General features: G+C 36.9%; 1 protein-coding gene, 1 non-coding gene and 1 pseudogene across 2 annotated transcripts; all 3 read right to left on the bottom strand.

The window, feature by feature from the left end:
• Positions 1 to 5,053: 5,053 nt before the first annotated feature.
• On the bottom strand, positions 5,054 to 5,138 carry LOC121222661 (uncharacterized; annotated as a pseudogene).
• A 1,401-nt stretch (positions 5,139 to 6,539) lies between these two features.
• LOC121222079 (uncharacterized) lies at positions 6,540 to 11,094 on the bottom strand. Its single transcript, XM_041101976.1, has 5 exons — positions 11,024 to 11,094; positions 10,075 to 10,279; positions 9,375 to 9,433; positions 7,890 to 7,946; positions 6,540 to 7,283 (listed from the first exon to the last, which is right to left on the bottom strand). Exons 1-5 carry the CDS (start codon positions 11,092 to 11,094, stop codon positions 7,094 to 7,096), a joined length of 582 nt encoding a protein of 193 aa, XP_040957910.1. The 3' UTR covers positions 6,540 to 7,093.
• On the bottom strand, positions 10,955 to 11,115 carry LOC121222790 (U1 spliceosomal RNA). Its single transcript, XR_005920161.1, has one exon. It is a non-coding gene; the product is annotated as a U1 spliceosomal RNA (small nuclear RNA).
• Positions 11,116 to 11,958: the final 843 nt, after the last annotated feature.

Genomic DNA, 11,958 nt, shown 5'->3' with positions numbered 1-11,958 from the left:
TTCTATTTCTCTCAATTTCTTATTCTTCCTCCTATTTCTCTTTTCTCTCTCTTTTCAGATCTCATTCAGCAGCAAAGGTATCAGAGCTATCGATTCTCATGGCCGGGGATGGAGTAACCACCAGAATGCAGCGGGAATTGGGCACATTGCAAGGGGAGTTTTCGCAAATGCAAACAGAGCTCACTCAGTTGGATGCTCGAATTGATGCACGATTAAAAGAATTTCAGGAAGGAATTAAAACAGAGGTACGTTCTGAAGTATGATCGGAGCTTCGTTCGGAGCTCCAGTCCTTATTTGAACAATACTTTGGTCAGCATCCTCCAAGAGCTGCCTCGGGTTAGGTGATCGGGAAGGGAAAAGGAGTTTTAGGTTCTCCTCTTGGGTTTCCAGCAAAGGAACCCTTGGTAGTGTCTCCAATGCATGATTTTGGTCATTCGAGTCTGTCTTCTCGGGGGGGTGTAGCTGAGATTGAACATTCTTCTTTTCGGGTTGATTGTCCTCGTTTTGATGGAGATAAATTTAGGGGCTGGTGGTCAAAATTGGAACAATATTTTGAGGCGGAGGGTGTGGGTGACCATGCAAAAATTAGGGTTATTATGCTGCATCTGGAAGGGAGAGCACTAGATTGGCATCATTTTTTTGTACAAAGGCATGGAGGGTTACCATTGTTGACTTGGGAGATGTATGCGAGGGGACTTAGAGAACGATTTGGATCTGAGACTTTTTTAGATCCTATGGCTGAACTAGTAACTTTCAAACAACAGGGATCAGTGGATCAGTTTCATGATGGATTCTTGAGTCTGCTAAACCAGTTGAATCTACCGGAACCTTATGCGTTAAGCATATTTATTAGTAATCTCAAAGCTGAAATTGGCCAATATCTCCATTTGTTTAAACCTCAAACATTGGTGGAGGGGTATAATTTGGCAAGGCAAGTGGAGAACATTGTGCTAGGGCCTGTGAAAAAAGAGCCTCACGTTAGTGGCGGAGTTAATACAGCAAGGTTTTTTTTTCCTACACCAAATTGCAGCGTGGTGGGGGAAACGTGATTCTAGCAGGGGAACCTGTAGGAAGTAGTAAACCGGGGTAACGAATTCCTTCAAAATCCCTATCCCATGCGGAGTTAGAAGATAGAAGGAAAAAGGGTTTGTGTTTTTGGTGTGGATTGAAGTATTTGCCTGGCCACAAGTGTTCAAAATCTCAGGTGTACCAGCTTGTAGTGGAGCCGTTGGGGGATTATAATGCTGATTCGAGGAGCCCTTCTCTGGAAGACTTCCAAGACTGCCCGGAGCAATTAGATTCAGTGGACTAGGCTCTAGAGAGTCCTACTCCTGTACTTTCGTTACATGCACTGCAGGGGCTGCAAGGGCATAGCACTATGCGATTCCCTGCTGTGATTGATCATACGGAAGTGATAGTCTTGGTGGATTCGGGTAGTACCCACAATTTTATAGACTTCAAGGTGGCGAAACGGCTGGAGTTACCAATAGAATCGGGCCCTAATATGAGAGTTATGGTGGCAAACGGAGTCAGACTATGTACTCAAGGGTTATGTAGGGTTGTTGATTGGGAAGCACAAGGACATAAGTTCACAACGGATTTCCTAGTTCTATTTGTGAAAGGTTTTGATTTTGTACTCGGTATTCAGTGGCTACTATCTTTAGGTTCCATTGTATGGAATTTTTCTGACTTGACTATGCAGTTTATTCATTTAGCACAGAGCTGTACTTTGCGGGGTATTGTACCGGGCTCTATGCACATTGTTCCGAGTAGAAAACTGTCTAAATGTCTGAGTTTAGTGGGTAACGGTCCTTGTCCAATGCTTTTGGCTTCTTGCGAGCAGACCACTTTGACCATGCGTCCAACGCAGTTGTCTTCAAGAGTTGAGTAAACTTCTTGTCAAATTTGCAGACGTTTTCCACACTCCTACCAGTTTACCACCTCCACGGTTACACGATCACAAAATTCCGTTGACGGATGAGTCCAAAGTGGTTAAGGTACGACCTTACAAATATCATGTAATTCAAAAAACTGAAATTGAGAAGCTCATACAGGAGATGTTGCAAGCTGGAATTATCCGAGACAGTAATAGTCCGTTTGCGTCTCCGGTGGTGATGGTTAAAAAGAAAGACGATAGTTGGAGACTGCGTGTCGACTATCGGCAGCTCAACCAATTGACGGTTAAGGACAGATTCCCTATTCCAATTATCGAGGAACTGTTAGATGAGTTGGGGGAGGCTCATTACTTTTCCAAGTTAGATTTACGTTCGGGTTACCATCAAATCCGAATGTGTGAGTAGGATGTGCATAAAACAGCTTTCAAGACTCATGCCGGCCATTACGAATTTTTGGTAATGCCGTTTGGCTTGACCAACGCGCCATCAAGTTTCCAGTCACTCATGAACTCAATTTTTTGACCCTTTTTGAGAAAATCAGTACTGGTCTTTTTCGATGATATACTTGTGTATTCCCGGGGATGAAAAGATCATTTGACCCATTTACAGGAGGTATTACAATTATTGAGGACCCATCAACTCTATGCTAAGCAATCGAAATGTATTTTTGGAGCTGTACAGGTGGAATATCTTGGGCATGTAATATCGCAAGGTACAATTAGTATGGACCGAACTAAGGTAAATGGTGTTTTGGACTGGACTATTCCGAAATCAGTTAAAGAGTTGCGGGGTTTCTTAGGGCTGTCGGGGTACTATAGGCAGTTCATCAGAGGGTATGGACTTCTAGCCACATCCCTTACTACCTTACTGAAGAAGAATGTCCCTTGGCATTGGTCAGAGGTGGAGCAAACAACTTTTGACCAACTAAAGGCAGCTATGTGTCAAGCACCTGTTTTGACTTTACCGAATTTCCAGGAACCCTTTTGTGTCGAAACGGATGCGAGCGGTCATGGAGTGGGAGCTGTCCTACAACAAAAGGGTAAACCGGTGGCATTTTTCAGCAAGGCCTTGGGCGTCAAATATCAAGCTTTATCCATTTACGATAAGGAAATGCTTGCAGTAATTTTGGCTGTTAAAAAATGGCATTCTTATCTTGTCGAAAGGCATTTTTTTATTAAAACAGACCACCAAAGTTTGAAGTTTCTGAGTGATCAGCAGGCTATTACTCCGTTCCAACAGAAATGGGTTGCTAAGATGTTGGGTTATGATTATTTAATTGTGTATCGTAAGGGGGCTCAAAATACAGTGGCTGACGCGTTATCTAGGAAATCCCTTGATCTTGATTCTCAGTTGCTGCAATGTGAGGGGAATGTTGAGCCGGATTGGTCCACGGTATGGGAGCGTATCATTGAGTCATACACAACAGATGAGAAGCTTTCTCAATTGTGTCAGGACGTTCGAAATCAGCCTCAATTGCACCCAAAATATTCATGGCATGGTACATTTCTTCGCCGGCTGGGCAAGGTTGTGGTCGGTAATGATTCTCAACTTTGAAGACATATTTTTAGTCTCTTCCATGACACAGCCTTAGGAGGTCATCCAGGGGTCCATGCCACTCGCAATAGAATTTCAGCATTTTTGTATTGGAAGGGGTTGTCGAGGGATGTTAAACAGTGGGTACGTGAGTGTGTTATTTGTCAGCGTTGCAAGGCTGAAAATTCTGCTTCATCAGGATTATTGCAGCCCTTACCTATACCAGACCGGGCGTGGCGTGATGTCAGCATGGACTTTATTGAGGGTCTTCCGCTATCATAGGGTAAATCGACCATCTTGGTTGTGGTTGATCGTCTGACCAAATATGGTCATTTCATTGCATTGGCTCACCCTTTCACTGCTATTACTGTGGCTCATGCATACCTTTCTCATGTTTATAAATTGCATGGAATTCCTGAGTCTATCGTGTCTGATAGGGACAAAATTTTCCTAAGCTCGTTCTGGCAGGAATTGTTCAAACAAATGGGCACCAAATTGAAACGATCTACGGCATATCACCCTCAAACGGATGGCCAAACTGAAGTTCTTAACAAATGTCTCAAAGGGTATTTGAGGTGTATAGTGGGTGAGAAACCTTCTACTTGGTCAGCTTGGTTGCCATTAGCTGAATGGTGGTACAATACTACTTATCATTCGGCTATCCACATTACTCCGTACGAGGCTCTTTATGGGCAAGTACCACCTCTCCACTTACCATATGTGGCGGGGGCTTCTCCGGTGGCTACAGTGGATAGAACATTGCAAAACAGGGAGGCTATGCGCAAGGTTCTGAAGTTCCATCTCACTCGGGCACAAGATCGGATGAAACAGATGGCTGACAAACGAAGGTCGGAACGCGAATTCCAGGTAGGCGATTTGGTTTACTTGAAGCTGCAACCATATCGTCAACATTCCTTGCATAAGTTTAAAAATCAAAAGTTAGCACCTCGATACTTTGGACCTTTTCCGGTAGAAGCTCGAGTCGGCCAAATTGCTTACAAACTCTCGCTGCCATCATCGGCCCGTATTCATCCTGTTTTTCATGTCTCACAATTGAAAAATCATATAGGCTCAGCAGTGAGTGCTTCAAATTTTCCATTGATTGGGTCTGACGGCACTCTTCTTAAGACACCTGTGCGAGTTCTGGATCGGCATTTAGTTAAACAGAGGAATCATGCTGTTGTAGAGGTCCTGGTCGAGTGGGCGGACACCTTTCTGGAAGATGCTTCATGGGAGAAGCTTCAAGAGCTTCAACAACGCTTCCCAACGTTTGATCCTTGAGGACAAGGATCCTTTTGCAGGAGGGGCAATTGTTATGGCAGCAGCTAACGGTCATTTTGGTTTACATTTTCATTATAATTGTTTTTAATTGTTTGAGTCGTAAACGCTGCGTTTTATAAATGTTAAAGTTAGTTATACGGTGCGTTTCATGAGTTCTTAAAACGATGTGTTTAGACCTTATTGTTGGATGCTGTTAGTTGGTTTCTATATACACCAAAATAGTATCGTTGGGAGGTTATGAAATGAAAAAGCAAGTATTCTTCTGCTGATTTCTGTCTTCTATTTCTCTCAATTTCTTATTCTTCCTCCTATTTCTCTTTTCTCTCTCTTTTCAGATCTCATTCCGCAGCATGGAAATAGTTTTCAGCCAGCAATAGACGCGCCTCTGTTAGAACCTCACTAGCTGCGTCATTGCCCCAAGCACAAGATGAATTATTTAAGGCGTTTGCCCATTTTTTATAATCGAGGCCATGGAGCGTTAAGTCTTCCCACGGCGATGTGGGATATCACGCAATTAGCTAAAGCAGTTAGTTCCCCAGAGAAATTTAACAAGGACTCCTAGGGCTACTTTGGATGCCAACGCACTACAGTGCGTTAAATTTTTTCCCCTTTATTATCAATTTCACTGCACCACAGCTGCAGTATTACCTGTTTGGATGTGTTGGCTTCCAACATAGTGAGTTTCTGCTGCACTGGACAGCCTTAAGCTGACTGGTGGTAAAAGCTCCAGTTAGGTGTAATTGGAGCAGTAGACATTTTTAGAAGACAATAATACCCATACTTTAATTTATTATTTTACCATTTTATCCTTAGATGTTAAACTAATTTCTTTCTCAATCTTATTTGTTTTCAGATTTGGGAACAAAACGGCAGTTTCTAATATTTACCATTGTTATAAAAAAATATTTAACCATAAAAAATTAAAAATAATTATCATTTTATCTAATAAATAATTTAAATTAATTATATAATTCATTAAAATATTGGAAGATACATTTTAATATTTTATTAAATGAATTTATAAATTCACATATTTTAATAATTTTAAAAAGTAAAATAATTTTAAAAACTTCTATTATATATCAATTCTAACCTGATGTCCTTAATAGTCATTTTTTATTCTCACTTCACCGCTACAGCTACGTTTGAATCCAAACACACACTCCACCATTGTTTCTAATCTCATCGCTACAGTATCCAATCTCACCGCTACAGTAACTAATCTCACCGCCACCGCTGTTTTTAACCTCACCGGAGGAAACACACCACCCATCCAAACTAGCCCCTAGTGCTCTTAACCCCAAAATCACGTGGTCTTAGTCGCAGAATGATGGTTTTCGTAGTTTTAAATGGAGACCCGATTCATAATAAAATTTCATTAAGGTTCCGTTTATTTGCCTGTAAAATATTTTTTGAAAAATGATTTTTAGAAAATGATTTACTTTTCTAAAAATGATTTATTTTTTTAGTGTTTGGATGAATTTATGTAAAATATTTTCTGTTGTTTAACAGATTTTCTGAAAATATTTTCCGGAAAAGTTTTTTTTACATATATATATTTATATTTTAAATTATTTTTACATATATTGCAATGATTTATTTATAAATAAATAAATAAATCAAATTAAATATATAATAATACTCAATTATTAAGTTAAAATATTAACCGTCATAAATTGAAAACGACCAAAGTCAAATAAATTATTTGTAATTGTGTTATAAAAAATAAAAAACAAGGATTGAATAATTATAAATTAGCTTCCAAATCACAATTAATACTAAAAATTAATAATATTATCCAAATGCATAATTAGTAGTACACCACATAATAACAACAACATTGTCCAAGTGCATAACTAATATTACACCACATTTAATAGTTGGAACTTGGAGTTATCACATATGTCCCAAAGATAATTACTTACTAGACAAAGTCCTTTAAGCTTACACTTCGCCATGCATAAAACTTGAAGACCCTTCACTCCCATTCAACATTCAAGATAAACTTGCAAATGCAAAGAAAATGTATTTGAAAAGCGTTATCCTCCTATTTAAGGATTGGGGTGGGACTCCTATTTAAGGATTGGGGTGGGACTATGAGTAGCTCTAGACATTGTATAAAAAAACAGATAATAAATAGTAAGCACAAATTTTGGATGAGTAGCCCGAATTATTTCTTGTTTCAGCTTCTCCCCGAACTCGATCCGTTTCAGTCCACCAACAAGTGTAATTGAAGAAAACTAAACTCAAATACATCATACTTCAAAATCAATATGTGACTAGAAAATAAAATGGCAATCTTCTAAGCTAAAAAAGAAACTGAAGCTTGAATGCACAAAGGAAATAATTTCTCGGCCTTTCTAAATCCATATGTTTGATTCAGTTTAACTTTGTGGTTTAGTTATCTTGAAAGATGCTAACGGCAATTGGAGTGATGGAACTAACAACAGTTTTCGACCAGCTTGTTTAACCATCCGCTCATCTTCAAAACAAGTACTTGAAATTGTCCTACTATACATCAGCGTAGTAGAGCCCAAGATATCATCTCTGAATCCACATGCTTTGAAGAATAACCTGAAATAAGCTATACATATCATGCTTTTCAAGAACAATTAATACAAATCATTTCATCAATGACCCTGCCAAAGTAACCTCATATATATGTGTGTGTATATATATAAATATTTCAATCCCAACTTTCCATGTAACCAAGCCACTGGTGTAATAGCAACTGAGAAATGACTTATGTTTTTTTCAGGTCTTGGTCGACACTAGGTCGAGGATTCAAACCTCGATAACCCCCTTTCCCTTGATTATCTCAAGTTTCTACATAACTTGTTTGCAACTAGTCTATATGATGATGTTTATTGAATGAGATAAACTATGCAGTTCAATGAAAGAATGAAAGCACCTATCTAATAAAATTTAAGGCCCTTTTAGATTTGGTGTGAAGGTAGCAGAAGAAAGCCGTTGAGCCAGATATCATAAAAACCAATCAGTAAGATGCCAGTCAATTGTAATACACCTAGCCAGCCTTTGTTAGAAGGACTTTGCAACATGTTTCAAAGCAAGAAAGAGAGGCAGCATACTGGTAAAACCAATAAAACCAGGGGGATATGAAACAGACTTACTAAAGACAACACATAGGTTATGACATTTCAGCACAATGACAAGAGTTACCTCTCCTTTCTAGAACAAAGAGCAGCTATGTCATAAATATCTCTACTTGTGAGCATTCTGGAAGCAAAGGTGATACGAGTCACAAAAGCCCAAATTCTTGAAGGCGAGGCCCAATAAGCAAATTCCCAGCCCAATCAAGAAATCCATCCATACTTAGTTGAAAATCAGGCCAAATTGTCAAAGTGGCCCAAGTTGTAAAGTTTTATTTTTATTTTTATTTTATTTATTTATTTATTTATTTACTTAGTTTAAATTTTTATGTCAATATTCAGTCTAAGAGTCCCAGATAAAATGACCTTTGACCGAATTTCCATATTAAAATAATTAGGAGTTTTTTTATTTTAGTTTTCTAATTAGATTAGGACTAGTTATAAGGCCTATTTAAAGGCATGGCTGTCCACCTTGTTAAACACTTATCATTATTATTAAAATTTTAGATTTGTTGAGAGCAGAATTTTCTTTGAGTTTTCTCCAAGATTTCTCTCTTGAGTTTTCTTTAGAAGTTGTTTTAACAATCTTGTGATTGTGGGAACCATCTTCAACCTTCTTCTTGCCATTGATATTCTTTGGAGGGGAGATTAGAGCCGTTTGAAGGGAGTTGTGAGATCTTTCGAGATTTCAAGGCTTCTTAGGACTTATCTTTTAATTTCTTACTGTCAATTCTTTCTTTATTTCTACTTGTGCTGAATCATTATCTAATCTATTTTCTATTCTTATTGTGTTTTCAGCCTTTTTCTATCTTAAGGAATCAGCCCAAAAATCCCCAATTTCTAGGGTTTTTCCATACTCTTTTTGGGTGAAATTAGATTGTCGAAATTTGGGGAAAACTATCTTGGTGTTCAATTGGGCAGAATCACAATCTCCTTGAGGGTTTCAAGAACCCTATCACTTATTTCTATTCTCAATTTGATTCTTTGCTGATTTGGGGATTTTATTTCAGATCTGGAAATTCAAAATCTAATCTTTTAATTTTCTGTTTCGTTTCGGATCTGATTGTTTAGGGTTTTCGTAGGAGTTTCTCGTGACTTGGCAACTCGATCTTGGTCCGCGCGCAACCCCGTATCAAAAGGTAAGAACAAAAATGTTAAACTTCTATATATAAGTTCAGTAACTACCAGTATACATTTCACAAACTGCAGGTTAAGAATAAGGATTTAACAAAATAATGTCATCTCCATTGTGCAGTTCCTGACTCGGGCTCCTGAGGAATTTATTTTATATTAGACAACTAAACTTGAATAAATGCTAGAACAAATTGAATTTACCTGCTATTGAACTATAAGAATTATGATTCTGAAGCAGGTGACATGATACTAATTTCTAGAAGAAGCAGGTATGCATGCAAGCACTGGCTCTTGTTTAAAAGAAGACAATATTACAATAGAATGCTTACATGGAGCAGGCATATATGTCGAGGGAAAATTTGATAACACAACTACTTCAGTTAAAAGTTTCAGAATTAGTAAAAACATAAGAGTAACAAACCTTACAATCCTTTTAACTATTATTGTCCCAATTCCCATACCTTGTAAAGTAGGAACGACCTGGAATGCAGAAAACAACAATTATAAGAATATAAACAAAATGTCATTTACCTTAACCAAAGGAAATCAGAGTACCTTAGAAATTCTTCATATGAATCATTAAGCTTGTTTTCTAAACTTCTCTCGCCATTGGGATGTAAAATTCATCAACCACCAAGAAAAATAATCCAGAACTACTTTTTCCTACATAAAATACTATTTAACTGCTTAAACTTGACGAAAAATGTTTTTATTACTATTACAAAGAATATGGTTTCATAGAAATATTCTAAATATAAACACATTGTTCAACCAACAAGAGATAAACATCACAAAAACTATGAAGGACATGGTCACTCAGATTTTTAATTCTAAAAAGTTATAAACATGAAAACTTGAACAAAATGACCAAGTGAAATTGCAGAAACATTATAGATAGAAAACCCAATATTTAATGTATACGACACAAACATTATCCTCATAATCATGGAAAAATTAGTAACATAAATTCAATCATCAACCATAAAGCATAAAACCCTTTACTAACCAATAATTCAAGGACAAAAAGAAGTAAACTCAAAGAAACAGAAAAAATGAAGTGATACCCAGAATCGATGAGACACATGCTAAGGTGAAGAAGAAGAATAGGAAGAGGAGGAAACTCTGTTGGTGTTAGCATCAGAATTGGAATCTAAGAAGTTGGAATCAGCAACAGAAGCAGCCAGCGAAGAAACTCGCAAAGCCAGCACCAACTGCAATTGGTAACTCTCTTCGTTCTGCTGAGCCCAGCTTCTATTGAAGGATTGATTTGCAACCCAAGGGGAAGGGGAAGGGGAAGAGGAAAGGGGAGAAGAAGGCATCATTTTCCTGTGTTTTGGAAAATGTCTTACCGAAAAAAAAAGTGTAAGACATTTTTGGATGTGTTTTGGAAAAGCTTTTACAGTGAGAATTTGTTTTACACCAAACAAACTGTGGAAAATGATAAAAATATTTTTCAGAAAACAAAATACAAGTAAACAAACGGACTCTAATAAAAATAGGGAAAGGTATATGTTATTACGTACTTTTTCTATTTGAAGTATGCTTATCTTTAAATTTAGAATGCTACTTAATTTGAATTTTTAAATGAACTTATTAAAGGGTTAAACCTTCAGCATGTTAGATATTATGCTATTGAAATGTTTATGCTCAAATTTATTCAATAGAAGAGTAGAGTCCAAATGACTGAAACATCAACGGTAGGGATTAGTGGGCCACCCTTGGCCCCCAAATATTTAAAAGAATAGCCCTTTAAAAATTAAAAAGCATGAATTTATTTAAGAATAAAATTGTATTAAATTTAGAAAATTTTGACACTAAAATTAAAACCCTTTCTGCCTGTATTTCGTTTTCTGTCTAGATTTTAGAAAGGGTTTAAGGTAGCAGAGCAAGCAATGGCCCCAACAGTTAAGAAGGAGAGACCTTGAAACTGCAAATCCTGGTGCTAATTTCACCTCGATACACCGCCTAATAATAAAGAAACAAAACCTTGAACTTAACTTGGTAAATGCCGCGCGAACGCAGGCCCTCACTGCCACAAATTATGACGTAGGCTCTCCCACTTGGGGAGACCTTAGGAAAGCACCCCTCCAAAGTGCAATGGAAACCACTACACTAAGCCATGGATCTTCATGATCATCCATTGACCCCGTCCAGGTAAGTGATTTTAGCAGTGGGAGCTGGGCTCTTATATATAGGTCCAGCACTCTGCTCCATTGTCATCACTTGGCAATGTGGGAATTAAGAAAGTGATAAAAATGAACGAGGTTCGCATCAGCAGGGCATGTAATCACATACTTTTTTGTGTTTTAATAATCGTTTTCATGTCTTTAAAGGTAAACAAGCACAAAAATAAGACACGAAAGATATGTAATTGAAGATTACTACACAAAATCCATACTTTCAGTTCCATTCCTTGCAGCAGTTTTGCAATAGGCTGATCCTCCTCCAAATTGATTTTTGCTTTGGCATTTGCTGTACCTGCAGAGCTTCTAATTGAATAAGGGAATTCTAACCTCCTACAACTTTTTCCAGAGTTGCTTTTCGCATGTTTATTTTTTAATCAAATTTTTTTATCTAGTATTTCACTTTTTTTTATAATTTTCTTTTATATTTTTTTTATCGTGTCTAAGTTACTATGCCAACTAAATTAATACTTAATCAATAATTACTTTTTTTATAAATTAAATATGAAATAAATAAATATGTGTATATCGTACTTGATAAAATTAATGGTTGCAAATTTTAATTAGGCCTAATAAGTTACTGCAAAATTTCATCTCTTTTTTATCAAAAAAAAAAAACAAATCAAATACAGGATAAATAAATGCGATTAAAAAATATACTAGTTTTCGTGTGAAGCATAAGTTAAGTTGTATATATCAATTTTAATATCTTGTATTTATTTTTTAAAAGTTTATTATAAAATTTGTAACATTTATGATCGAGAAAGTAATATATATATGTTTAATTTTTAAAATTATGATAGTTTGTATTATGATAAATGT

Source organism: Gossypium hirsutum, chromosome D10 (genome assembly GCF_007990345.1).
Source record: "Gossypium hirsutum isolate 1008001.06 chromosome D10, Gossypium_hirsutum_v2.1, whole genome shotgun sequence".
Taxonomy (NCBI): domain Eukaryota; kingdom Viridiplantae; phylum Streptophyta; class Magnoliopsida; order Malvales; family Malvaceae; genus Gossypium; species Gossypium hirsutum.
This window is presented reverse-complemented; position numbering and strand designations above follow the sequence as displayed.